Source organism: Acanthopagrus latus, chromosome 5 (genome assembly GCF_904848185.1).
Source record: "Acanthopagrus latus isolate v.2019 chromosome 5, fAcaLat1.1, whole genome shotgun sequence".
Lineage (NCBI taxonomy): Eukaryota > Metazoa > Chordata > Actinopteri > Spariformes > Sparidae > Acanthopagrus > Acanthopagrus latus.
Window position 1 is genome coordinate 14,645,195 of NC_051043.1, and position 25,006 is coordinate 14,670,200.

At 39.9% G+C, this 25,006-nt stretch overlaps 2 protein-coding genes across 4 annotated transcripts; one reads left to right on the plus strand and one right to left on the minus strand.

Annotated features, from left to right (window-relative positions):
- Positions 1-38: 38 nt before the first annotated feature.
- Positions 39-18,828, plus strand: LOC119019770 (serine/threonine-protein kinase N2-like). 2 transcript variants are annotated; one of them, XM_037098624.1, is made up of 20 exons: positions 39-1,192; positions 1,497-1,659; positions 3,747-3,898; positions 4,460-4,673; positions 5,634-5,726; positions 7,888-7,997; positions 10,003-10,146; positions 10,278-10,353; positions 10,441-10,633; positions 11,072-11,210; positions 11,776-11,828; positions 11,919-11,976; positions 12,081-12,172; positions 12,658-12,834; positions 13,169-13,231; positions 13,323-13,399; positions 13,597-13,739; positions 13,910-14,017; positions 14,386-14,466; positions 15,018-18,828. In XM_037098624.1, exons 2-20 carry the CDS (start codon positions 1,503-1,505, stop codon positions 15,219-15,221), a joined length of 2,334 nt encoding a protein of 777 aa, XP_036954519.1. In that variant the 5' UTR covers positions 39-1,192; positions 1,497-1,502; the 3' UTR covers positions 15,222-18,828. The 2 variants fall into 2 exon arrangements, with proteins under 2 accessions (XP_036954519.1, XP_036954518.1); XM_037098623.1 differs by having other exon boundaries at positions 1,425-1,659; positions 15,018-15,221.
- Positions 18,820-24,666, minus strand: LOC119019775 (palmitoyltransferase ZDHHC12-like). 2 transcript variants are annotated; one of them, XM_037098633.1, is made up of 5 exons: positions 24,308-24,666; positions 23,240-23,373; positions 22,763-22,852; positions 21,005-21,171; positions 18,820-20,842 (listed from the first exon to the last, which is right to left on the minus strand). In XM_037098633.1, exons 1-5 carry the CDS (start codon positions 24,402-24,404, stop codon positions 20,527-20,529), a joined length of 804 nt encoding a protein of 267 aa, XP_036954528.1. In that variant the 5' UTR covers positions 24,405-24,666; the 3' UTR covers positions 18,820-20,526. The 2 variants fall into 2 exon arrangements, with proteins under 2 accessions (XP_036954528.1, XP_036954527.1); XM_037098632.1 differs by having other exon boundaries at positions 21,005-21,174.
- Between the last annotated feature and the right edge of the window lie 340 nt (positions 24,667-25,006).

Consider the following 25,006-nt stretch of genomic DNA (forward strand, 5'->3'; position numbering starts at 1 on the left):
TTTTCTCACGGGCGATTTTGAAATTATTTTGCGGCCAAAAGTAACGTTTATCCCGGCCAGGCCAAACCTTCAGTTGGACCGACTCGCACTTGCGCACTTAAAAAAAAAAAAAGAAAAAAAAAAGATGCTGAATATGGTTTGAGACGCAGGAGCCTCCTTTTCTGGTGGTCACTGCTAATTAGCCTGTCAGTCAGCTTTTGTCCCGAGCTAAGTGTTTGTTGATAAGAAAAAAGGCCGAGTAAACAGGATATCTGAGTTTAGGTTATGTCCAGTAGCTTGCGTGCTACTTAATTTTTTTTAATATCTATATAAACAAAGCCAAGAGTATACTATATGTACATTTTGTGTCATTTTAGCGAGGGAAAACCTTGAAACCTGTGGGCGTTTTATTGCGTAATTTTGTAATTATAAGTATGTTCAAGTGTCTACATGTAACTGTGAAGACCGAGCAACAAGACGAGGTAACAACCATTTGACTGTCGTGCGTGCTTCAAGTGCACAGTGGGAATCCATAATGCTGTCGGTAAACCTAGCTTGTATGTCCGGGATCGTGATCAGTATACCGCGGATGTATGTTTACAGATCAGTTAAGGTTAGTGATGCCCTCACACACACCCCTTCTTGTCAGGGCAGGTTAAACAGATCTCTCCAAACGCTGCTGGCTCGTCTCTGCCTTGTCCCGAAGAGAGCAGCAGCAGCTCGGTGTTTGTCTTTTTGGTTGGTGACAGCGCAGGAACATGTGGTCGTGCAGCGGCCAATGCCGAGCTCAGAGCAGGCGATCAGCTCTGTCGGACTAGCAGTAGCAGCAGTGCTGGAGAGGAACTCTGCCGACGTCCCCTGCAGGAAGAAAACCCCCCTAAAAGAGAGAGAGAGGGGGAGAGAGAGAGAGAGAGGGATTTGGTTACAGAGCGGAGGATGAGGATGCAGAGGGAAGGGGATGTTGCAGAGGAGTCTGCAAGGAGGCAAAAACAAACAGCAGGACGGGCTGCTGTGTGATCCTGGTCTCAAGATGTAGGAGCCGCATCAGAAGAGCCCTCTGTCAGAGTGTGTGTGAACGCACCATAACATCAGGGGACTTGTGTTTCAAGGATAGTGAAGGTGGAGAGGCGCAACCCGAGAAGTCCCCCCTCCACCTCCACAGAGCATGACAAATTAGTCCTTATTCAGCAAGGAGCGAGAGCATCACCCTGAGGTTAGTGAAGTGCAAAGTCATAGTGTTTACACCTGATATGAACACATTGTTCTCACTCTCTGCATGTCTTCTTTGGCATTTGTTTTGTTTGTTTTTTTTTCCCTTCCCCCAGTATGGAAATGGGTTACATGTGCAGCACTGTCGCTGTTGTCTTCCTTGTGTTCTGCCACTTGTTATGAGAGATCATGGCTGTGTTCAGTCGCTGTTGTTTACCAATGTGCTCCCATCCCAGCTGACCTGTCAGGGGAGAGAAGGAGGTGATGAAGTGGGGCTTGTTGTCTCTTGATGTGATGTCGTTATCCAGGATCAGATGTTGTCCACGGCTCAGCAGATGCTGCAGGATAGCCGCTCCAAGATCGAGCTGATCCGACTGCAGATTATCAAAGTCACCCAGGCTGGCAGCAGCAGCGGCAGCGGAGGTATTGGCGGTGATGGTGGCTGCAACCTGGACAGAGCTACATGTGGAGGTCAGTGTCCTGGGCTACGACCCTCTTTCAGGGTCACTGGGAGTCAAGAAAAGTCATTTTTACATATACAGATTAGTTAAATTTAGAGACATGCCTTCTTTTTGTAAAATCAGAGATATTACCAGCCACAAAGCTTCTTCTAGTAACAAAACTAACCTTAAGGAGGCTTGAAATTATGTATTTCTATGGCTTTTTTGTGACAATCAGATCATCCAAACGTAGCGTAGTAAGCTGGCTCATTAAATCAAACAAGAAGTAAAAACATTATCGATAACAACACATTGGAACAATGCAACAGTAATGCCATTTTTGGCTCAAAATCCTCAAGGGTATCTTAAACGCTGAAGCTTAAATCTATAATTGAAAGTCTAATGGAGGATGGATATTGGCTGGAAACTCCAGTTATGAGAACTGGAGGCCTGAAGATCTGATAAAGAAATCAGTTGGGATTGATAAACAGTTCAGTAACTCTTTGGAGATACTATCGGCCATGGGTTTTGTGTAACGTGGCAGTTTATTTCTAACAATATCATGCCAAAGGCCAGTGTTCTTCCTCTGTTGTTGGGATCCTAGCTCACAAAGACTTTAGGGAGCCAAACGGTGAAACAGTTGAAAATGAACGGAAAAGGTGACATTATGGGGAAGAATTCTTTATCTTGTTTCTTCCCTGTTGTATTTAATGTTTTTGAAAATGTTAAATTAAAGACAGCAGTAGATGACACTGCTTCCTCTTCTTTGAAGAGGTTTGGGTTGACAAACTGTAACAAGCTGCACAACAAATGTATTATTTTAGTTTCAGTAAAGATTGAGTGGTGTTGAATGCAATCAAGATGTTTCTGAAGCATTTCCTGTGAGAAAGTGCAGGTTTTCAGTTTAAAAATAAAGTAGAAAATACTGCCTGTTAGAAACTTCAATTCAGAATCATCAGTGCTGGTATGTGAAGAAACCACACTGGTTGAACTGTGTTTCCTGCCAACTGTCATCTTTGTGGCTGTTATTTGTATTAATCGGAAAGTGAAACCACCACAACGGCAATTATAGAGACGGAGAGAAAATGTTGCTTTTAATTCCAAACTGGAGATGCATGCCATTTGAAAACTCTGAAACTCACACTTGCACGATGAGTCCTGGCTCGACAGAGAGAGGATGAAATATGAAACAAGTAACTCTGCGCTTTGTTTCCTCGGCTCATATTCCCTTTCCCTGACCCCTGACCTGCTTTCCTCTCATTGATTCCTCATAATGTTGGGATCTGCCGGGAAGTAAAGTCCTCTCTACTACTGCAGGCAGTTTAATTCACTGTGTATCCAAGTGTCAGCTAAATTTAAAGTAGCACATATTACCACATTAGGGTGCTTCAGACATTACACTCAGTGCCACTGGGTTGTTCAGATCTTCATCATCTTGACGGAGGAAAAGTATCAATTTACGATTGAAATAGAGGTTAAAAAAGTGCTGTTCTTCGCCAACAGACTATTTAAGTTTCCACAGCCCAAAAAACATATTCAGGACCTGAATAAAAAATGTTGAGAATCTAGATATATGGTGAATGCTTACATCCCAAACAAAAACACAATATTCAGAAACAACCAGAAAATGTTAGATGGTTTCGATCCTCTCTCAGTGCACTATTTGTGTTTCTCTAGAGAATCGAAAAATCTCTTCAGGAAAATAAGAATGAATGGATCACGATTTTAAAACTAGACATTTTTGAGTCAATATTACCAAAGACTCAAACAACACGTGAAAAAACAGGATTATTTTAGTCTCAAGTACCACATTTGATGAAATATCCTTTTTCTCCACTGCTTGTCTCCTTAAATTAACTTAGCGACAGGTGAATGTTTTTTCTCCCAGTCAGAGCGTTCATACATTTCAGATGTCAGCTGAATGCCAGAAACATAAAAAATGTAATGTTAAGACCTTTGCCTGGAGCACAGTGACATTTTAGAGAAAACGGCTCACTTCAGCTTTATAAATATTGATTGCAGAAATGAAAAGAGTTTTCAGTGAGGCTCTATCGCTTGTCTGAAATAAATTCTCTCATACTAAAATACTCTCTCTCCCTCTTCCTCTCTCGATTTCAGGGATCTCTCCAGTCGCTGTCTGTCCTGTGGATGCTCGTTTGGCAGAGCTCGAGCACTACATGCAGAGAGAGACAGATGCATTGGTTCTGGCCAAAGATGTGGTGAAACAGCTGGAGGGAATCTCTTCGCTGGACCAGAAGGCTCTGGCGGAGGTGGGACATTTAATCAGTTTTGTTTTTTTTTAAAGTAGTTGAAGTTCAGGGAAGCCAGAATGATTATTTTAATGTGTTGTTGTTGCTTGAAATGCGAGTTGTGTAATCAAGTCTGCAGTGTGATGGAGAGATAGATTAGATAGATTAAACAACGGAAGATGATTTCGCAGATTGCCGTTTGACTTTTACATAGAAATGAATGGAAACCGACTCATAAAGTGTTTGTGATTTGAATTGAATGGCCTCATGCATCCATCTTTAATGATGCAGTGTGGTCCTTCAAAGGTTAACTGAAAATATGAAATATACAACAAAATTAATGTTTACTGTCTGTGTAGTTTGACTCAAAGCAGCATCTCCGCTTTGCCAAAGGACACTGATTAGCTTGAATCTAATATAAAACTAAAAGCACAAAATAAAAGAAAAAATCAATCCTAGTTAAAAGTCTGGAAAACATGCTTCTGTTCGAAATGGAGCAACTTTGACCGTATCCCAAAATATCAAACAGCACTATGTTTAAAAAGACCAAACATAACAACACAATGTTTATCTTCCTGTCAGGCTCAGTCCCGGGTGCAGGAGTCCTCCCAGAAGCTGGATCTTCTGCGGCTGTCCCTGGAGAAATGCCTGAAAGAAAACAACCAGGAGCCTCTACAGCAGCCTGATGGGGGGGTCGACCATTCAGAGGGACCCCCGTCTCCAGAAAGCTCCAGACCCGGATGTCCCCTGTCCACCTCCCCTTCCATATTCTCTATCAGACCGGCCTCCTTGACTGGTTCGTATGTTGTAATTTTACTCTTTTTTTAACAATGCTGATGAAAGTGCAGCTTTAAAAATTTTTCTGGCACTATTAGTTTCCAGGCACTTTACAAAGTGTGATGTCGCTGTAAGAAAGAGGAACACTCTAATACTTCAGGTTTACTTGGCCAAGCATTTTCTGTCATGTTCAGCTTGATTTGTAGGTTTTGGACTCTGCGCAGCACCAGTTTATCTTAACAATGTTGAAAATGAAACATTTTAAACCAGATTTACTTCTAAGAGTGTAATTGCTAGTTCAGTTTTTTGCCTTTTTTCCCTCAAATATGTAGCCGTTCTCATTAGTATCATGCACACCCAGTATTTGAACATGGGTTACCATACGCTGACCTCTGGCAGTGGATAATCAGGACATGTAATCTGTTGGTTTTGGACAGTTCAGTTGTAAGCTGGTCTCTCCCTGCATGAGGCAGAGAATGCAGGAAAAAGGCCTTTTGATGATGTAACAAGGAGACAAATCCTATAGTTGCTCTGTTGGCAGCAAATAATGAGAGCGAGTCTCAGGCGGGGAGAACACTTGGGGTGATTTTCTGCTCCACAGCTGTTAGCACTACAGTGAAATGAAGAAAATGAGGTTGTGAATGCTCAGTGTGCAGCTCCAGACAGCTCTGATTAAAGGCTTCAGTCCGAGAGATTTATTCATGCCAACAAATGAGGGGTTTTATTTTGAAATGCTGTGTTCGTTTTAGCCAACTGTCTTAGCCGAGATTCATTACCAGCCACTCGAAACACGCATGGTTACACATTGTAGAGCTGAAGTATTTAGTAAGTATATGAAGTAACGATCACTTCAAAACTCACGTGTAGTTACTTTTAGACTTGATAGCAACACTCATTGCAGATGCTCTTGTTGTTAATCAAGAGTCAAATATTCTGCTTTTTTAACAACAAAAGGACATTTTCTTAATAATTTTTTCAGGCAAACTTGAAGTCAGCCTTCTGGGATGTGAGGATTTACTGAAACCTTCGACAAAACCAGAGCAGGATAACCATCTGAGTACCGGACCATCAGGTGAGTGGAGACAGGGTATTTCTTAAGTGTTTAGTTATGTTTTTACATTTAGCTAGTTTTTCAGCAGTGTCTACTCTTGAAGATACATTAGTATAAAATTGAATTTATCACTCAAGTACAAATTTAAATTTTGCAACTAGAAAAAGTAACAATATGAATAATAACAACAAAGAGGCAGCGTTTTATTTTAAAGGTCTTAAATTTCTTAATAATCCTCTTGGATGGTTGTTGAAACCCATAAAATTAAGTGTCATAAGATGAAACGACCATTTTTAAAATTGTTAATAACTAAAATCCAGTTGTATGGTCATTGCCTTTAAACATGTGCTTGTTTAATTGTTGTTGCTTAGTTTACAGGTATTCACAATTGGTACTTGCAGATATTAAATACATTTTAATAGAACTGAAACATGCTCATTGTAAGGTAAGAAACAATCTTGTAAACATTAATCTTGTATTACTATCATTGCGCTTATTACATTTTATTCCACTAAACCTTCTATATCCAAGGATGCTGGAAGGCTGTCGTCTTAAAAATCCATTTGCTAAATGGCATGACATTTACTCACTCTTTTTAGAAGAGAGAAGACAAATGACAAACAAATATGAACTGATTATAAATATTTTTTCAGCTTCAGAAAAAGGACAACACTGTTGAATTTCCCTGTGTGACTCAGTGAGAATAGCATGCCATTAAAAAGGATTATATTTTCAGGCTTGAATCCGGCTGGAGTGACCCAAACTAATGTGATATTAAGCTGGTGCTCTTATTCAGCATATTAACATAGAACAGAAACCCTGGACACTGAGGGTGAACTGCGTAGAGGCAACTTCTTAATTAGGGAATCAAAGGTACACTATTGCTGTTCATTACTTTTCTTACACTGGTGAACTTAATTAAAGTACAGCTAATCAATATTCTTAATTGACGAGTCAGATGACTACGTTCCACTTAAAGTGATGAAAATCTTCAATACTTTACAGTTCTACAGAGGTTTTAGTCACAGTCACTGATGTATATGTTTCATCAGAAAAGTCCACTGTTCTCCTGCTCATTGCTACATCACTGCTGTTCTCTCTTGCTGCTGTTCCTCCACCTGCCAGCACACCTGCTGTCATCAGTCAGTTGTGTGTACTTGTTCCTGTTTGTCGTTATGCTGTTCTTCTGTTCACCGGTCATGCCCTCTTGTTAGGCTTTTAGCACTGCAAATTTGTAAGCCCTGTTAATGACCGCTGCTTTTATTAGGTGTCCCTTTCTCCTTGTTTTTCTACATTTGAGTCCTCCTTCCTCTGTGCCAGAATTCACAGAAATGTTATCCTTTTTCCTTGTTGTAATGTTACACACGTTTACTTTAAGTCTCAAAGCAGCATTGTTTCCAGCAGCATCAGCAGCTGTTTTATAACTGGCAAACTCTGATAAACCTGCAGTACACTACCAGCCCTGTAGAAAACAACAGATAGAGACAGGAAAGTGGAACATCTAGCAGCAGGAGTCATATATTTTTGTCGGGTGTTGGTGGAGAACAAACCAGACCTAAAAAGGCTGAATATTGACTCATCAGGTGGACACAAACATGATGTTTGATGGCATGATGATTGCCCGTGTCTGCTTGATGTGCAAATATGGGAGATTGTATGTTAGCTACAGTAAAGCTGATTAGATGACATGTCAGGGTTGTGTACCTGCCAGCTTGTTGTGAAGGTTTTTTTGCCTTAAAGTGGCCAAAAAAACCCAACGAATGTAGCTCTGAGTCCAATGAAATGAACTGTCGAAACTGCCACAAGCAAGAGAATTTTATTATAGATACCCAGAGTTTAATGGGCCCAAACATTTAATAGGTTTTTGACAGTTTTATACTTTCGTCCAGAAGAAACATTTAGTTTTTAAATGTTGAAACTAGTTCATAGTTGAAATGAAAAATTTACGCAAACTTTCTGACCGCTAATGTGATGTGCAAAAAAACACAAATGACAGGTTAATTGCTTTATGAATATCCTTTTTCTTCTTCAGACTAATCAGCCTTTTAAAGATAGAAACACTTTATGTAAACAAACACACTGACTTAGTATTAGCAGTGATTCGTTAGAACTGATCTTGAAAGTTGTTAAGACCAAAAGTTATCTTTTAGGTTTCAGTGGCATGTTGTTCTCTGTCTCTCAGCTGAGGTCAGTGCGGTGCTCAGGCTGGACACCAGAGTGGTCGACCGGACACGCTGGGCAGCCATCAGCAGGCTGAGCTGGGATCAGACGTTCTGCATCCAGCTGGAGCGGGTGAGTGTAGTCACGGACAGTCAGACAATCAGTCTGTCAGTCAGAGTATGTTTACACTTGGAGAACAGTAGTATTTCCATTTTGATATACCTGCGCCCTGAACTGGATCATCGAGAGTTTGATTTTTACATGAAACACAGAGAAACCTGTTTTTTCACCTCCGTGTGGACGTTTCCAACATGATCAAAAGGGTTCAGTGTGGTCATGAAAGCAACAATTAGATAGATAATACTTGATAGACTTTTGGACCTTGTGACTCCATCTTAGGCTCTTCTTCAGCAAATAGGATGACACTTGAACCAGCGTCATCAGACCTTTTGAGTTCAAATTACTTTGTTACTCATGACATCTTTAGTTTTCTTAACAAATGTACCTCAGGAGAACATGACAGACAAAACCTGGATCAGGTTTTTACATGCCACAGTATCAGCATCTATATTGTAATACTCCAGTCAACGTTTTCAGGTTTCTACCTACTGGAACAGAGCTTCATTGACTCGTATCATAAACCAGTCTGGCTCTCTTTGGATCACCAGGGGATCCTGAACAACCAGTGCCATGAAGCTATCAAGTTAAGATGATATTTCAAGTCAATTACACACAGGTGAGAGGAGTAGGTGAGGTAAGGTAAGCCCACTTTGTGGTAACAGAAAACCAGAGTAACACTAAAAAAAATATGTAAGTTTAGAATGAATCTTTGACCTTGTTAACTAAGTAGCATCTATTTAAAAACAAATTACAAAAATTGCAGTTTGCATGAAGTTCTGTCAGTTGAATTAGCAAGTTAATGATCTTGGAAATTAAGGCAAAGCTCAAACAATGGCTCTACCACAGATTTCCCATCATTTGAGCCCCCTTTACAGCTTCCAGTACTCGTGAGTCATTTTTCATGTTCTATCTGATCCACACCGCCCACGTTCAAGCAGTCTTTCCTGTGTATCTGCTTCCCTCCAGACCATCCTGTTCCAACCTGAAATAAGGTGATTTATAGACATAAGACACCATAGAAATACTGAAGATCAAAGTCAATATGTTCTCCTTGTGTGATGAATGTGCTGGACTTGACCTGTGTGACACTGGTGCAGATACACACAGCATCAGCAGCTTACAGGCTTTGGTAACGATGTATGTGCTGACACATGTAATACAGCATCTACAGGACTTTGCAAACTTTACAAGGGCAAAGTGCAGGAAAGACAGTAGAGGGGAAACATACACAGGCAGAGTTGCATTTAAAAAAGATGCCCTAATCTAACAGAGTACAAAAAGAATAATGTTTGTAATTCTGAAAAGGTCAAATATGTATAGACAGAAGGGTTTTAGACCAGTTCAGAAAAAAAATAATCATAAACAGAACATAAATAGAACTTCAAAACATTGCAGAGGGGACGTTTTTAAAAGTAATTCCAATGTTATCAACTACTACATTAAAATCATACTAAAGCAACTAAATATAACATGCATTCTTATTTTTGACAATAAAGTTGAATTTTTTGTATGACCATTTTCTACTTGTGTGAAAGATCAGATACTTTTCCCAACACTTTTCATACACATACTCTGTGTTCAACACTGGTTTATTATTGTTGTAGTTCTGTCTCACCAGCAGGTGTCTCCCTGATACCTGCAGTCACACATCTTATGTAGTATACACAGCATGATTTGACAGAAAGTGTACAGGAAGAGATCAGCTTAAAGTATGTTCATGTCATAATACAAGTTCTCCAAAGTATTTTGTTTGTAGTGTAATCATGTGGCTTCACTTAATTACATCTCAATTAAACTTTGAAATCAAACAAAGAAAACTTGGTGATCCAATTTCAGATCCTGCTTTATTAGTCCTTCTGATTGTTTGTTTGTTTTTCATGCTTGATTTAAAATTTGAAATGAAATCTTGTAAATCAGTGAGTTTTCCAGTGCTGAGCTGAGATGAATTCACAGTTGTCAGTTACTGATTGTGTTCATGATCATGTGCTTGTTGTCTCTGCTGTCACATTGCTGATAGTCTCGAGAGCTGGAGGTCAGTGTCTTCTGGCGGGACCAGAGGGCAATGTGTGCGCTCAAGATTCTGCGACTGGAGGAGATGATGGACAAGCCAAACCACAACCAGGAGCTCAGTCTGGAGCCACAGGGCATCCTCCACGCCAAGGTGCACACAATGATCTTTCTGGTTCACAGTAGTACCATAATGTCTCATCAGGCTTTTGTGATAACCTCTTAATCTAGCCATAAACAGAAGTGAATGGCCCCAAACAAATTCTTACTTTGTGGACTTTACAGCTGCGATTCATTGAAACTGTTGTTGAGCGGCAGCCGAAACTGAGACGTCAGCGATGCATCTTCACTAAAGAGAGGGGTACAGATAAACAACCTAAAAGATCAGTTCTTTACTCTATTAACCTGTGGGCCAATTTGTTCATGTGCGATATTTTTTCATCCTCAGGGAAGAACTTTCTCAGAGCGGCCCAGATGAACATGAATTTTGCCACATGGGGTCATCTGATGATGAGCATCCTCCCTCGCTACAGCTCCTTCACCACGTTCAGCTCGACCCTCTCTATGAACCCCGACCTTGTGGCCAACAACACCCCACGTCCAACTGAGAAGGAGCCTCAGACCAACACTCCACTGCCAAGGTCAGAAATAATCTGAGCATAGTAACATGACCTGACAGTGTTAGGTAGCAGGGTGAAGTGGTTGAAGAAGTATTATAATCCTTTACATGTAAAAGAAGGAATGTACTTAGAAATACTCTAGTACAAGTAAAATTCCTAAATTCAGAGCTTCAACACAAATACCTCAAATTTGTACTCAAATACAGGACTTGAATAAAAGTGCTTAGTGTAAACCACTGACCAAACTGTGCTCCCAAACTCCCAGTGTGCTATGTAGCATCCTATGCAATAGTATGTTTGTTTGTTGTTTGGCTCTGGGGTTTAATTTTAGGATTACTGTGTAGCAGCCAAGTTTAATTTAATTAGTGTGAGTGGGCCCAGTTTGAATCAAGTTGTAGGCCCGTGACTTTTGGGGTTGCTATTATTTTGTTGTCTTGTCTTGTTGTTTGGATTATGCAGCGAAGCTCCAGAAATCAGACTCAGCATCACTGATGATGATCAGCCCTCCCCTACCAGCCTCGACCAGGGAGAGAACACCTCCACCATCATCCCCACAGCACACAAAACCTTATCTGTGCCTGCACTGCAAGAAAAACTGGTAAATTAGTTCTGACAAACCTGCCACAAAGGACGTGTCATTACACTTTGAATTGTGGGGTGTTTTCTCTTTTGCTTATACTCACAAAGTGAAAGCAAAAGCAAAGCCTAAGTGATCTCCAATATCGTAGATATGTATTAGGAAGACTAAGAGTAGTAGAAGGATCAGAACAAGCACTGTGAGGCTGCATAAAGAACAGCAGTGCTCTGCTAGTATGGCTAAAAACATGAATGTTTTCTATAAGTTTATTGTTTCTCTCTATGACGTATCTCTGATCTTAAAACCAAAGGCTTCAAACATTCTTGTATCTTCAACAATGTCATGTTTGAGAGAAAAGTGTTTTAGAAACTCATGTTTCTTAATTTTACCATTCAAAAGAACAGTTAATCAAAATGAGAACAGTTTTTCTGTGACGCAGTATTTAATGTATAAAGACATACTACACATTGGTTTTTATCATTCACCAGTTTACATAAACGACAAGTAACTGTATTTGGGCAGATATAATCTGTGAATGATAGATGTGATTGATTAGTAAAATGTCCCACTTTGTCTTTATTTGCAGTCATCCATAAACAACACAGGAGGGAGTGAAGATCAGCCTGTGTCTGCTCTAAAGTACACATTAATACACTTCTTATCTTGTATACTGTAAAAATTAAGAGTGAAGCGAGGCCTTTATTTTCTTTCTTTGTCTTTTCTCACAAGGATGCAGATGGACGACTACAAATATATTTCAGTTCTGGGCAGAGGACACTTTGGGAAGGTAACTTAAAGTTTAGTAAAAAAAAAAATTTCCCTTAAGCTCATTATGTTTGATCAAAATGTGGCCGTTTTGTGTTCGTCCTCAGTTGTTTTGTTTCTGTCTAGGTCCTGCTGGCAGAGTTTAAGAAGACAGGAAAACTGTACGCCATCAAAGCCTTGAAGAAAAAAGACATTGTGACTCGGGATGAGGTGGACAGGTGAGTGTAAGAGAACTGGGCTACATAAAAGCAGTGCTGTGAACAGTTATATAGCGGTCCACCCAAGGCTTCAGTAGAAGACAAGTCCATTTGTAACTTGGAAAAATTGACCTCTTAAAATTTTACAGCAATCAGTGATTTGGCAGTTTTTCTTGCAAGTAATCCACCTTGAAAAAAGGAATGATTCATTGATTGTTAATGCATTTCACTTTATTACAGCCTATTTAACAGAGTAACAAACCTTTATCAATCAGCAATTACAGCAAAATAATGACAATTTCAGTGCCTGAAGGAATACAAAAAAAGGTGAAACAAAGAGTGAGAGTTGGCTTATTAATTTACCTGTAGGCCATACTTGACCACTGACCAAAGACTTCATCAATATGTGTGAAAAAATGACAAGAAACAGTAATACAATATTCAAGACAACATCCTAACAATTAGGAAATGTAGAGTAACTGTTAATCTAAAGTGTTATTCTGCAGCCTTATGAGCGAGAAGAGGATCTTTGAGATGATTAACGCATCTAGACATCCATTTCTGGTGAACCTCCACGGCTGCTTCCAGACCAGCGACCATGTCTGTTTCGTCATGGAGTATTTACCGGGCGGTGACCTCATGATCCACATACACAACAACGTCTTCACTGAAGCCCAGACCAGGTTCGTATCTCGTCCTGTTGTTGAAAGACTCACGACTCTTGTGAACAGCATATTTGTGTAATAAGAGATCTGTAGAGGATTTGTATTTCAGCAGCTTTACGCTGTAGGATCAACAGACCCTAATAACTATCAGAGGGGAAGCTTTATTTTCAGGAGAGACAGCAAAGGGAGTTTTTCCCTTTGTAGTTTTTCTTAATTAAAGCATTTCAATTCATTTATTTTTGGGTACATGAAGGAAACATTCTTACTTTATTCTTTCCCTACACATATTTATGTGGCACATTGATTATGGTCGTATTCAGCCTTATAATCTCAAATCTGTTGTTGTGTGCAGGTTTTACTCAGCGTGTGTCCTGCTGGGTTTAGAGTTCCTGCATCTGAATAAAATCATCTATCGGTAAGTCATAACTGTCAAAGTGATGTCATGTTAATGTACGGGAACTGTAGATTCAGGTCATTTAGGTGTACTGGATGTTTTTTTTACACAGAGATCTGAAGCTGGACAACCTGCTAATGGATGCAGATGGATTTGTGAAAATCACAGACTTTGGACTGTGTAAAGAAGGTGAATTCATTTAACTTTACAGATTTTTGGAAAGCCTCTGTGCATTAAACTTGCATGTGATTATTGTGAGTTTAGTCCTATTTGAGCTTTTGCCTGTAGAAATGAGCAAATCCCATTGAAAACTGGTAATGCCCTCAAAACTCTTACTCAATTCTTCAGTGACAGCACCTCTCACTCAACGGGTGATATTTTTGCAGGGATGGGTCACGGAGACAAGACGTCGACTTTCTGTGGGACTCCAGAATTTCTGGCTCCTGAGGTCCTGACAGACGACAACTACACCCGAGCAGTGGACTGGTGGGGGATGGGCGTCCTCATCTACGAGATGCTTGTGGGAGAGGTTGTTAACATGAATTTGATTTTCTGTGTGGATTATAAAATGTGTGCTCCCATCAGTTCCGTTAGCATGTTTAACTCCCTCATACATGATTTTTCTGTCTGAGTTTCTGCACGCACTCTTTAAGCTTTGAATTGAAGAGTTAAATCGCTGACTCATCATCTCTCTGCTAGTCTCCGTTCCCTGGTGAGGATGAGGAGGAGGTGTTTGACAGCATCGTCAATGATGATGTGCAGTATCCAGGGTCTCTTCCTCCTGGTGCTGTCGCCATCATCCAGAAGGTGAAAGTTACCCTCCCAGTTTGAATTCACTTTCAGATATATTATTTGGGCATCATTTTATATCCATACAAGATCTTGAATAGATTGTTTATGACTCAAAAGGTCAAACACAGAGCCTGACCAGAAAGATGTTTAAATATTATAATCTCATCTGTTAGATATATTACAGAACCTCATGGGACTGTGGTGACTGGCATTGCCAGTAGTTGTTTGTAGTTTCTAGTTGGAGGAGATTGTTGAAAACTGAGAATAAACACAGCTAAAATTTGACAAACTCTCTGGTGAAGTCTACAAATATCAGTAGAAAAGTATTGCCAGGCAGTTCTCTGACTAATGACTGTTAACAAACTGTGATCATCCGTCTACAGCTGTTAAAGAAGAATCCTCAGAAAAGGCTCGGAGCTGGAGAGAGGGACGCCAACGAGGTCAAAGGAGAGAAATTCTTTGAGGTAAATCACTTTCCCTTACTGTCTTTAACTAGAATGACACTCAGTAGAGCACATACCTCCAACAAGGCCCAACAGTCCCCTTTTCCAACCAGTCAAAGCTGCCAGACATCTAAATACACATTTTTTTTCATTTATTCTGGGCTGAGACCCATCCTCCATCCAAGTTTTGTGGAAATCCACTCAGTAGTTTTTTTGGACAGGGGTGAACACACAACCTCCTTGGCAGAGGTGATTAAATGGTTTGCTACCACACTTCTGAACCAATGTATAACTCTGCAGACATTTTGTGCTTTTGTTAAAATGTCCATGTCCACTACTTCTGATACAGCCTAATGAGGTACTGATGAGACATGGACTGAACCTGCCAAGACCCATCAAGTCTGTGATAAACATTTTTGGGCACTACACTAAATTATAGATTGCTGTCTTTGTGACTAAATACTGTTACTTTAGTGATTTGTTTATTGGCAAAATGTATGGGCGTATTATACATTTTGTGTTGACAATATGATTCAATATGAAGAGATAACTTCACTGTCCTCATCTTTCAGACCATCGACTGGGAGGCCCTGCTAGCCAAGAAAATGAAACCGCCGTTCCTGCCGTCGATCAAAGAGTCAATGGATGTGAGCAACTTTGACAGTGAGTTCACTCGACTCCAGCCAATCCTGTCGCCTCCCTCCAAGCCCTTCATCCTCTCTGATGAGCAGCAGGAAGCCTTCGCAGACTTCGACTTTTGCGCCCTGCATGGATAAAGGATGAGATGAAAGACCAGGGTCGGAAATAACATGCATTTGTTTTGTGGCTTCAGAGGTTAACTTGGCAGGTAACCAACCATTATCATTAACGTTAAACCCCCCTCTGTCATCTACAAATGATTCTAAGAGAAGAAATTCCTCATATTTTGAATTGGATAAAACTTTTAAGGTACAATAAGTACATCCTGTGTTGTACTAGTTGATTGATTAATTCATCAGTAGGCATAATATTAATGAGTGACAGTTTTCAGAATCGGGTAGCATTCATTAACAATACAAAATAATAATACAACACATTTGCTGATTTAAACTGTGATAAGGATTAAAGGAATAGTTCAACATTTGAGAAATAATCTGCTTTCTCTTTGAAAGGTATATGTGAGGACTTGCTCTGTTTATCTGACTCTCAGAAAGGAAGAAATGTCATAAAATGTCAAACTAGTCTATGAAAAAAAAAAGAAGAGGAAGAAATTATTTGTTTGTTGGAGCCCACGAAGTCAATCACTAGTTCGGGTCAGCTGTCAAACATGACATTTTTTAGCATCAAATAACTAATTGGAACCAAACTTTTCAGAAAGTTATCAGTTATCAGTTTGGTCCATATCCCATCTGCTCACATGAAGGGGGGGCTAATGTTTATGACATTACTGTGACCAGCCACCAGGGGGCAGTCAAGATGTGTGGCTTCACTTTAAAGGTTCTGTCATGTCATCCATCTTAATACTGTATACAGGCAGTGGTTAGAGCCCTTTATTGTTCAAAAACAGATTACAGGCCAGAAGCCAGAAAAGTGATCTCCTTTTTGTATTGATCAACAACCCTTCAAGCCTCCGCAGAGTGACTGAATCCTCTGAAGCAGTAAAAGCTCTCATTGATCACCCCTGAAAGAAAGTTTCCCACCCTGGTCTCGACAGAACAACACAATGAATGAACAGCTTGGATAGTTCCTGCAGCTCAGTCATTTTCAAACAGGACACTACGGACGATCCCATGGCTGATTTTGCTGACTGTTCTCATTCTCATCCAGTCGACAGCCAGTCGTCGATCAAACAACCAGGCAGCAACTTATTGTTTTTTTTGTTTGTTTGTTTTTTAACAGAGCAAAGGAAGTGATTGTAGCCCTTTCTATATTCTCTGTAGAGAGTTGAGCTTTGTTTGACTGTTACAGCAGTAATACAACTTTACCGTCACCTGCTCCTGCTATTAGAGTTTATTTATAAGATTTGGTCAGCTGAAATGTACAAACAGATGAAACAGATTTCATAGGGGATGCTTGAAGAGTTTATAACATTATTACCTCTTCCTTCCACATCTTTATTCCTCTTTTGGAGCTCAATAGATTTTCAATACTCAGATTACTCTTACTAATCTGTACATAGAGTTAAGAAATATTCAAGCAGTTAGTCTGTAGTGTTCCTCCGTTTGACATAATAATTTCAGCCACTTTTCCTCTTGCTAGTTGACACAATCATGCTTATTTTGTATCTGATGCACCAGTGGTTTAGGCAGCGACTGCCTGGACCGTGAACATCAGTTAGCTGCCTCATGTTGCCTCAAAAATTTATAAAATTATGAGTGTCAGACACGTAATGCTGACTCACTTTCACTTATGTATCAGTGTTAGCTGTCTCAGTTGCTGCCGCATCAGTCCCAAACAGGGCATAATTATGTCATGTGGTAAGAGGAAATGTTTTTACAAATCACAAGGACGTCATTTGACGGAGGAAAACCACAACGGCACAAAGAGGAACATACAGTAGAATTGTGACAGTGAACCACACCTACCAAAAAGACACTTGATGGGAATTTTTTTCAAAAGACACAACAAACAAACAAAAGACTGTTGAGTTAAAAAGAGTAAAAAATCTTATAATTACTTACTGTATTAGAATGACCAAATTATGATTCACAGCTGAGCCCTTGTCTTGAATTGTCTTGTGGATCCCAGGAAGATTAGCTTATGCCTCTGTGGTGGGTAATAGGCATCCAAATAAATAGGCTGTAATAAAGTTCAGATTAGATAATATATCAGTATCAGCACATATATCAACCAAATGAAAACACATTTTTATTAGATTTTTATTTCATCAAATGTTGATATATTTTCACTGTCATTTTTATTTATCTGATTTCAAAAAGTAAACACCTATAAAACCAAGAGGTTAATATATAAACACACAGAAGTAAAACGGAATTTAAAAGAAAATGTTTGTTTCAAAACCTTTATTTTAGCTTCGTGAACCAGCTGTCAGGGCTAACTGAAGTAGCTTGATAGCTCTGCTGATATTAATATGCTAATGCTAACTGGCGCTAGTGACATGCAACGCAACTGAACTAACCCCAAAATGATCAATGTAACTGAAATAAAATTTTATTTTCAAGACTATGTTGTATTAAAACAAACAAGTAGCGAGGCGCCGCTAATACTCAGTCGTAGCCTCTTCAAGCATCCTGTGTTAGAGACAGATTCAGCTTGCTTCGTGGCCTTTGCTTATGATATTTATTTACAATATTTACCCCTCAGTGGTACAGTACGTGCTGCCGTTTCTATGCATCACTGTGACAGGCTTTGCCCACTGCCTTGACCAAACAAATGAAAGAAGCTAGCCCAATTTCTGGTTACAAGCCTTTTTTAAAAGATGTTAAATCCAACATTGAAATGTTTCATGTATTTGTCAGGTCATTCCCTCGTAGCAAAGATGAGTGCATTCATCAGTCTCCTCCTGACCCACTGTTTTTTTTCTGTTACAACGGTAGAAGTGCATGGCACCGTGATGAACTTGTGCACTAGAAATACTGTAATTGCTAGCGGTATAAAAGAAGCCATAGAGAATCTAATATAGCCATAATAGTAAGACAAATATATGTATTTTGAATTTAGCAAATCATATTCTGTGATACTGAGCTCTAATGATGTCAGTGCAATAAAAGAGGAGGAAGAAGAAGAAGAGGGGGCGGCAGGGAAGAAGCTTGAAGGTGCATGGCTGGATTTTGTTGAAGTGCACCCAAAAGTCCCAGTATTTTCTCCCTGCTCATTTTTGAGCTGAGTTTAAAAACATCTGCGCAAGGCAAGAGCCTGGTGGACTATTGGGCAATTTATCAAAATCAGACAAGGGACTTTTAAGAGTAGCTTAACACTAAATCCACTGTTAAGATTTAGAAAAGTATATGTATCTTGTAAACATGCCCATGGAGTACAAGGTTGAAGTGAAACCCACGTTTGGCCTCCAGACGTTCTTTTTAAGTAGGTGAAGGAGGCGTGTTCAAGCTGTCATGGGGTGTTAAGTTAGTCTTAAGCAAATCAAACTACTGTCCTGAAACTGAAAGGTTACAAGTTTCAGTCTCCTGAAGGCCTGAATGTCCACTGATGTGTCCCTGTGGTGCTTTGGGTGAGGTTCTCAGCTGAATAAGTGAAATGTAACTTGACAGCAAGCCAGTGTTGATTTAGCTGCTGTAGCACTTTAAGTTTATGCTGCTGAATATTACATGTTACTTGTGTGTCAGTACTGTATTTATTTATGTATGTATGTATGTATGTATGTGAAGCATCCTGACTAGGAATGTCAGTCTGTACAGATGGACTCTATAAACAAAATGCATATCATCAGTGTTTTAATGTAATCTTGTTGTCAATAAATACAAACAGAACAAATACAGTAAAAAAAAAAAGTAAAATATTTGGCTCTCAGTGTCAAGATTATCCTGTAGTTAAATTAATTAATAATGACAGTAGAAATAATTACTTACATTAATATACAAGTTATATTAAACCAAAGGCACAAGACATTTATTTCAAAAGACATAAAGGCAGTCAGTGTTACAGCGTGAGGTCACCACACCGTCTCAAGGCAACAACAGAAACACCTGCGGGAGAAAGTGGTAACCAGACCTGAGGAAAAAAATATTTTCAATCCAAAGTTTTCTTCATTCTTTCAACAAAACCACCAGGAAAACATTTATTCTGTTCTGTCAAACTGTGAAGGGAAACACATACAGGGAGAGTATGACAGTCAAACCAAGAACACACACACACACACAAAGACATCTGGACTACTTTGATTAGGGCCATGCCAGCAGCTCTTTGAGCATTTCGGTTCTTTAAGCTAAATGTCACAGTTAGCATGCTAACATGCTAATATGCTCAGAAAAATAGTGCCAACATGCTGACCTTTGGCAGAAATTCTGTTTACCTTGTTGTCCATGTTTGTCAGTATGATAGTTTACTTTGTGAGCATACTAACATTTGTGGATTAGCATCTAACTCCTGAGGCTAATGGGAATTAGTTTTGTCGTTATGTGTGCCCACCTATGTATAAAGGTACGCTAAAGGTCATTTGATAACTAGCTCGCACCAGCTTGTTTACTTTTTAGTAAATCTGTACCGACATCTGAGGCGGTTTCAACAACTGGAAGACCGCTGCTACTACATTATCAAGATTATCTCTCCGGCCACATGCCTGGCAACTGTTTCTCTGGCGATAGCTTTTGTGATAGTTGTCATGGTCTGCCTTCCTCTCTCAGACCTTGATTAATTCTACATGGGCTTTCCAGGAGAAGTACTTATGCCAATGCTGGAGCTGGTAACCGTTCCTGGTCTCTGGTCTGAGTGATGACACCCCCAGAAAAATATCTGGTGTACTTTGTATCAACAGCTCTTATGTCTGTGACTATAGGGCTAATATTCATACTACTGATCAATCTAGGGGTTAGTTATAGTGTTATATTGAGACGGAGGATGAAAATTTCTCTACTGACGACACCTTATTGGATCAAACTCGATAACCCTGTATTACTCTACATTTTAAACCACCCAAAACTGCCAAACTATCAGTGTCTTTGAAACATGCCATGTTTTCTTTTTTTTGTTTTTTTAAATCAACATCCATGCATTATTCCCTGAGAAATTAACAAAACTGCTTAAAGAACACCCTGACTTGCAACGTTAAAGAAGGTGAGAGAAAAATTCCTGGATCTGTTCCTTTATTCAGATTAACAGTTAACGGGGTCTATCCTGGCCGAGACGAAACCTCCATCCAAGTTGAATGAGTGAAACCATAACCTTGCCGTCAGAGGTAATAACGTTGAGTGTTTATAAAAACAAAAATATCTATAAATTAACATATTTTTCTTTTAACCAACGCAAAAGAAGGAATGAATGCATCGACTGGACGTGACTGAAACGACTCTGAATATCCTGATTCAGGGAAGGCCCTACACCAAAGTCATTAAGGAAATATGATTTCTTTCCCTGAAATTAGTGCCTGACCCTGATGTAGATTCTGACCTGCTGCCTGGCTATTGGTCAGACAGAGTTTGTGGTGGTTCTGTGGTACATTTTCTCCCACACCACTGTCCTGCAGATGCAGAAGAAATCCCACAGGTTGCAGAAGATGCCACGGTCAAACGGGTTCTCCTCGCTTTCGCAGTTCTTCAGGTATGAGATCCTGTGACGTGACATGAACTCCCAGGTGGTGCAGTTGATGGAGGCCAGGTAGAGGTGGCAGCCCAGCAGCAGCGCCACCACCACAGAGAAAACACAGACAACCCCCAACGCCGCCAACAGGAAGCCGTTCACTCTGAACCACAGCTCCCAGGTGACGCTGGGCGAGATGCCAGACCTGAAAAATAAACAATGGGGTTTATACAACCGGTGGTGATGTTTATTCTCCTTCCTTGCTCTATTTGAATAACATTTACAATATCATCCAAGAGCAGTAGAATTATTAATTTACTAACTTGCAAATGATTCCAAAAATTACAAATGTGTTCAGCGGACGTACAGGGCGATGTGAAGAGCCCACAGCAGAGTGAGCAACTGCACCATCAGGTAGACGATGAACCAGCGATGGTTCCTCTCCCCCACACAGTTCTCAATCCAGGGGCAGTGGTGGTCAAAGCGACGAACGCAGTGTTTACATGTCTGACAGTGCTTCGCTCTCATTGGCTGCTGCTTGGGGGGAAAAAAAGACAGAGAGAACAAGAGAGTGAGTGCAAGACTACAAGGCTACTTTAAATGGGAAAACTAAAACCGCTCTTACATGTTTCTTGTAATAAAATAGATGCCAACGTCGGTTATATTTAAAAAAAAGAAAAAATACACACTGACGTTGTGGCGGGCACAACGACAGTACAGCAGCAGCTTCAGTGCTCCATCAGTGTCTGCATGGGATGCAGTACTATTGTGCAGGTCACCCTGTGCACAGAACACACAGCACTGCCAAAATGCAGATGACCTACACTCAGTATTGTGCCTGAACGCATCCTGTGCAGATGCCAGGGTTTCTTCAGGCTTACAACAAATGAAATATAAAATGTTTTTAAAGACCTTTTTAATATCACATGGACTGCAAATAAATACCTGTTTTTACACTCATACTAGCCAATTTATTAAAGGATGATGGAAATCCAGTAGGGACAATATGGCCAAGACTTATCTATGATTTATAATATATTTTTCAATAACATTATCTTTTTTTCTGCAGTAGACCAAACCCCAAATGTTTGTTTACAATAACTTCAGGGAAGAAAACTGTATCATGCATTAGCTAACTTACTATTTAATTGTCTTTTTCAAAGTGGCTATTTCAAAGTGTAATTATCTTATTAATCTAAAATGCATGTTTGATGCTGTCTTATTTTATTAATAACAACACTTCCCTTATGTTAGGTTGGAGACTTTACTTCTTGGAACACAGACTAAAAAGAAAAGAGTTTAAATAGGAGTTCACCTAAAACTAGCAGTTAGTCCAAGAAGCACAGTTAGTTCGACAGTCAATCAAACACGCTAGCAAAGTTACACAGTACATAAACAACGCACAGCAGAAATGCCAGATAGGGCGGACCAGTGTGTTTTACAATGCATGTTCAAATAACAACACAATTAAAAATGTGCCAATTTCACATGTCTCCATAACGCAGTTCAAAGGCCAGATTTCTACACGGAAGTAACTGTTGCTGTTGCATTGACTTCAAGAGTGATTCAGTCTACAGTCCTTAACAATACAAATAAATAGATTAACTAAACATGGACCCAGATAAGCAGCAGGAAATTTTTGGGTGTATTAATAAATGAAAAAGATGTAGCAGTGGTGACAGTGTTTGCGACAGGTTTGATTGTGCTGAATGTAACTCCTCAGAAAAAGGACTAAATTGCCTCTTGTCGCGTGTTTACAAATAATCCTGCTTATATTTTAGAGCAGAACGTCACCTGGCAACCTGAAATCGCACCGATTCCTTTTTACAGCCACCATTAGTGCCTTTGGCAAGCAAGAGAAAATGTGATGTGAACAAGCACAAATCTATATTCAGAGAATACATAGAAAGAAAGGAGCAGTAAAATACAAGCAGTGAGTTCAAAAAGGTTTCCGTAAATGTCCTTTACAGCCTGACTGACTGTAATGATGCATCATGCAACATTGTGACTAGATGTTCCACCACAGTGAACAAATATGTGACAATACAGACTTGAGAAATCACACAACAGTGACAAACACAAACACGCAGTGAGCGTAGGTTGGCAGCTGGCGGCAGCTGGTTACCTGCAGCAGGCAGTATCCGCAGCGCCGCAGCCGAGGGGTCGAAGTCTGAGGAATCATTGACTCCATTTCCTCATGTGAACCCTGAGCACCCTGCAAAACACAGATTGATGTGGGTCACACATTGGCACACACATTGGCACACACATACGCACACATCATCCACTGTGACCTTGACTTGAAGGATTAAATCATGGTGCATGTTCTATTCTTTTTACTTTAAATCACGTTCTTCTCATCACATGTGACCATAACTTCCACAGACTTTACAAAAGTGATCTTGGATGACAATATCTGATTAAAATTTGTAAAAGTTGCATTATTACTACTTGACACAACTGATATGTCAAATGATTGAAAGAATAAAGTGATTTTGTAGGCTGGTGGAAAACCAGAGTCTGAAATACCAATTCACCTTTTATGAAGTCTGTTTCTGCCCGTTTTTTTGTTGTGTGTGGGGGTTTTGTTAGCTAATCTCACCTTCACAGTGTCAGAGAGAACGAAGCCAGGGTCCATTAAAGAAACGGCAAAGTATAGGAGCACCGACAGCACAACCAGGAGGAAGAACAGAACCGGCAGCAGCAGCTCCCCTCGCTCCTCGCACTTCCGCAAATCTGCACGCATACACACACAATATAGATTAACTGGTCCAGCCAAGTGTGTTTTCTCACACACTGGACACAGATACTGAGGCAGTGATATTTTGGGCATGACAATTGTTGATTCCACGCAATATTATATCTAACATGGATGATATGGTCTGAAACAGATAAGTTAAGAACATTGTATATAACTTTACTACAGCACTAAAAAAATAATAATAATGCTACACTAACCAAATACCAGGAGGATAAGCTTTCTCATATAAACATATTAAAGGGATCCTCCACTGATTTCTGTATATGCTGCATGATGTGTGCTAATATGAAAACCTTTTCAAAAGATTATAATGCAAAAAAAGATGATTGTATTCCCTGTATTCCCAGTTTACTGTTTCGGTAATTTTAGACAACACATTTGATTGGTAAACTATCAAATATCCTGCTTCCATTTCGTGTCTTTATCACAAGTGTTTGATGACCATACTACAGTAGAGGGATCACTGCCAGAAATGTGTATATATCAGCCCCATATTTAAAAATCTTTTTTTTTCACCGGCTAGTATCGGTATTGGCCCCACAAATCAGCCAGGCTCTTTTACAAATCAGGATGTACAGAATAACAATACTAGATCATTATACTGCTAACCCTTTAATAGCTCCATGTTACAAGCACACAGGTGTTAGCTCGTGTGTCCCAACTTTTACACCTGTGCAGTATTTGAGTATTATTCTGAGTTTGAGTAACAACAGAGGGTGACCTTCATGGGCAAGGTAATCTGGAGCTTCACAGGGAGTCCTGGAACGAGCCATTCTCTTACCACTTCACTTATTTACCTTTGGCGTGGCGGAGCCAAGTGTACTTTAGACGCTATGTGATCAGCTGTCAGGGGATTCACATATTAAGAGCTCCCCGAGTAGGAAGTTGTCCTAGTTTGAATTAACTTACCGGTGTTGTGCAGAAACAGCACCAGAGTTATGACCCAGGTTAGCAGTGTGTGTGTGGCTCGAACCAGAAACCCGGTGCGGAACATATTCTGCACCATTGTAATATTTCCTTAGCACCGCTGCTCACTACCTAGCTAACTGCTTAGCCTCGTTTTCAACATAGCTAGCGTGGCTAATGTTACGGAAATAAATCAAATACATACAGTATAAAATACATTTAACCTATGCTAGGACATAAATGTGGAATTCATACAACGGTCATGCAGCTAGTTACAGTAGTAAATGTAAATGTTGTGATTTGTTTGTCTGGTTCTATTTTGTCCCTCCCGGTTCCGCCGCTTCCTTGTTTTGCTACGGGAGGCTGCGTAGGACAAAACACACGATTTCTCCCTGAGCGAAAAACTCGAACTACGTCTACTATGAGTAATTCTAACTCACTCACCTTAATATAACTGCACTGATTACTATTCGGTGTAAAGTCACATTGAGTTAAAGTATCCACTGTGATATGTCTTGTATTTACTCAAGACCTCAAGTTCTCCACGATGAAAAAAAAGAAACAGGCCTAGATAAACTTCTCAAGGTCACACAATGACACAAATGAATATAATGTGACTTATCTTTATTCTGATGTATGTCCTGACAACACCCTTTAATACGTCAGCCATTTCATTGTTGTAATTTATTCATTAAGTTAAGA